Raw genomic sequence first — 3,452 nt, forward strand, 5'->3', positions numbered from 1 at the left:
GAACTTTACGATTGAACTTCTGCAATTTCTACTCAAACACTTGTATTTTCATTTCATTCAATTAGTAAACATATTTGCAGTTGAATTTCTTTGTTTTAGCATTACTTGATTGGAGTACTTGTTATAAGGTTAACCAAACCCCAATCGCTCGTTTAAGAAGTTAAGTTATATTTTGGAATCCGCTTCCTGGCACGCCCGCATTTCACACGCTTGTTGTTACGAACGCAAAACGCCAGTAACAGTAACATTAAAAAATTAAAAGTGCAGGGATTTAAAATTAAGAAAACTGAAAGTGCGTTAACGACGTCAACACTCGCCTCAATAGAGGGACTTGGGGATGATGAAAGTTAAAGTGCAGGGATTTAATGATGGATATTTTAGTGCAGAGATCTTATGTGTAAAAACAGAAAAGTACAGGGACACGCAGATGTATTAAGCCTTTTCCTAATCATGAAAAGATTATGTCAAATTGTTTGTTGGACTGTAATAGTTATTTGGACCGGTTTTCATGACAACTTGAGGGCTATATTTATCATGTTTGACTGATTATTCACAAAATGAATTTGGACTAAGCAATTCACTAAGAGAAGATGTCTAAATAAGGACATCTAAAGATAGTTGATAAGGACAAAATCCCAGAATACCCATTTAAGACAAATTCAATACTACAAAATTGGTGATGTCAAACTGCATTAACCCTTCAACTTCACCCCCACAACTAGTTTTTTGTTTACAAAGAAAACCAAAAGTAGGTTCAATCACAAAAGTATGCTCAAACCCCAAGATTCAGAAATTAGGAATCATATGGATACACTTTGGCCACATACCTTTTTATTCATGTTCAAACAAGAAATAAATGTTTTTATCATAAAGAAATTTTATCTTAATTTAAGGATCGTCCAATTTTCCAACTAGTAGTAGTAGACCACAGTCTAATAAGTTAAATTTTATCTATTTTAATCATTTAATTATAATTATTTAGTATCAAAATAATTATACCCACTTATCTAGTTTTAATAATACATTATTTAAACATATTTAAATTTTCGTTTCAATTTACCATATTTACATTCCTCACATTGCATTTCAGTTGTCATTTTTCTATTTTTAATGTCTTGAAAAAATATCACTTCTTTAATATGAATTTATTTATTTATATATATATTTTTTATTTTTAATATTAATGAATTCGACATATTGAATAATGTGTAACATTACGGTTATGTTTGATAAAATTATAATTTAGATACAAGAGTTTAAATTTGAAATATTTGATGATAAATGAAAGTATATTTTTTATATTTAGTAATACAAATATAATGAGCGGTATTAAAAATTTATAATATAATATTATATAAATTAAATTTTTAATAAACGTAAAATAGAAAAATGACGAACAAAATGAGACAAAAAAATATTATATATTCATATTTCTATTTATCCAATTTAATATATAAAAATGAATTAATTTTAGAAATTTATTAATTAATTGTTAAAATATATTTCATTTAATTTAATTTACATAAATCTATTTCAAAAATATGATGCATAATTTAATTAAGAGTATTTATCTCATATAATGGTTATGCTATGTTATATTTAAAACAAGTCAATGAATATTTATGATATATATAAAAAAATTAGTTATTAAAAAATTATATAGCTAATGCACTATTAATTTATCGCACGAATAATATAGCGCAACGATTATGTTGTATAATTTCCTTTAATTAATAACATAAGAGAGGGCCTAGTCTCTCCAAATACATTTGAAAGTGGGAAGTTTGAACCTTACCCCGCAACTAGCTTATTTCAGCTGATTAAAATATCATAATATAATCTAACGCCTAATATTATCAACAACAACCATCTATTTTTAGAGAAACAAAAAGATCAAACTCCAAGACTCAGAAATTAGAATCACATGGACACAAGTTGGCCAGATTCATGTCCAAACAAATATATTAAACAAATATCTATCATAATTATAAACAAATTCTGAATTTATAACTTCATTTCATTATATTTTCTGATAAGGGTGTATAATTATATAGTAAATGAAAAACTCAGTTATTATCCTATTTGACCGGATATAATCTTTACTATCAAGGTGGGACCTTATTCTGAAATCCGTATCACAAATCAAGAAAACAAAGCCGACATAAACACTAAAATCCAATTCTCTGCAACCATGCTAATCCATAGATGACCTCAAACATTTCCGGTTTCCCAGCTGAAAATCTCCCTGTATTTATTAGATCAGCTTCAAAGGCAATAATAACAACCTTCAAGCAAAAAAATAAAATAAAATAATAAACCAAACATGCTATATAAGAACCCTAACCATAACCTAAATGAACAAACCCTAAAAACTCAAGAAATGATCAGAAAATACCACACTCCAAATCTAACCCCAAACCAGTGCGGTTCAAGCCTTATTCAAGCCATAGATGCACCACTACCGCTGGTCTGGTCCGTAATTCGCCAATTCGACAATCCACAAGTCTACAAAAGTTTCGTAAAAAGCTGCTCGATTCTCGACGGCAGCGGCGGAATAGGAAGCGTACGTGAAGTTAAACTTGTCTCCGGTTTACCGGCGAAAAGCAGCACGGAGAGGTTAGATAATCTTGACGATGACTCGTATACAATGACCGTTAGTATCATCGGAGGTGATCATCGGCTTGTTAATTATAAGTCTACGACAACTTTGCATGAAACTGAAGACAAAACTGTGGTAATAGAATCTTATGTAGTTGATATACCGTCTGATAGTTGTCAGGAAGATACGTGTTTGTTTGCTGATACTATTATTGGGCTTAATCTTAGATCTTTGGCTAATGTTACTGAGAAAATAGCTAGTGTTTCTGTGAATTCTTGTTGCAATTAATTTAATTAAGAGTTGGTTTAGTTAAGCTTGTTCATGTTTAATTACTTGTCACTGTTTTTTTTCTTCTTTGTGTATGATTCACGGAGAAGTTTGAAAGTACATGTAATTTTTTTTATATGTTTTTATGATAGTTGATTTTGTTTTCACAAGTTTGATTTAAGTTCTGTATACTATAGATAATGATGTTTTTTTGTTTTTTTGTTTTGCAATAGCAACTTGTCAACTTGTATAACTTTCAAGATAGAATTGAATTCAGATCACATTTTTGACATTCAAACTAAGAATTAATTGGCAATTTTGATGTTTCTGAATGTTGAATGAGAGGAAATAAACTCAAGTTTTCAAGCTTGAGTTGGTACATTTTTAAAAGGATTAATTGTAATTTTTTTTTTATCAAAGGCAATATTATATATTAAGAAAAGCGAGATTAAAAAACTAAATCGCTCAAATATTAAGATTATGAATAAATTAAAAACAATCTGAAATCCTATATTGATCCATAAAAAGAAATGAAACAACAATAAAAATTAAAAGACACAATTTTTCAGGTGTTAAATAACCAGAA

The 3,452-nt window shown here is 28.5% G+C and overlaps 1 protein-coding gene across 1 annotated transcript; it reads left to right on the top strand.

The window, feature by feature from the left end:
- The first annotated feature begins 2,104 nt into the window (after positions 1-2,104).
- Positions 2,105-3,004, top strand: LOC126674320 (abscisic acid receptor PYL11-like). Its single transcript, XM_050368759.2, has one exon. It carries the CDS (start codon positions 2,324-2,326, stop codon positions 2,885-2,887), a length of 564 nt encoding a protein of 187 aa, XP_050224716.1. The 5' UTR covers positions 2,105-2,323; the 3' UTR covers positions 2,888-3,004.
- The last annotated feature ends 448 nt before the right edge of the window (positions 3,005-3,452 follow it).

This window comes from Mercurialis annua, linkage group LG3 (assembly GCF_937616625.2).
Source record: "Mercurialis annua linkage group LG3, ddMerAnnu1.2, whole genome shotgun sequence".
Taxonomy (NCBI): domain Eukaryota; kingdom Viridiplantae; phylum Streptophyta; class Magnoliopsida; order Malpighiales; family Euphorbiaceae; genus Mercurialis; species Mercurialis annua.

What these genes read in the sequence shown, in the direction of transcription:
- LOC126674320 (XM_050368759.2), top strand. Translation starts at nt 2,324, where the DNA reads ATGCTATATAAGAACCCTAACCATAACCTAAATGAACAAACCCTAAAA.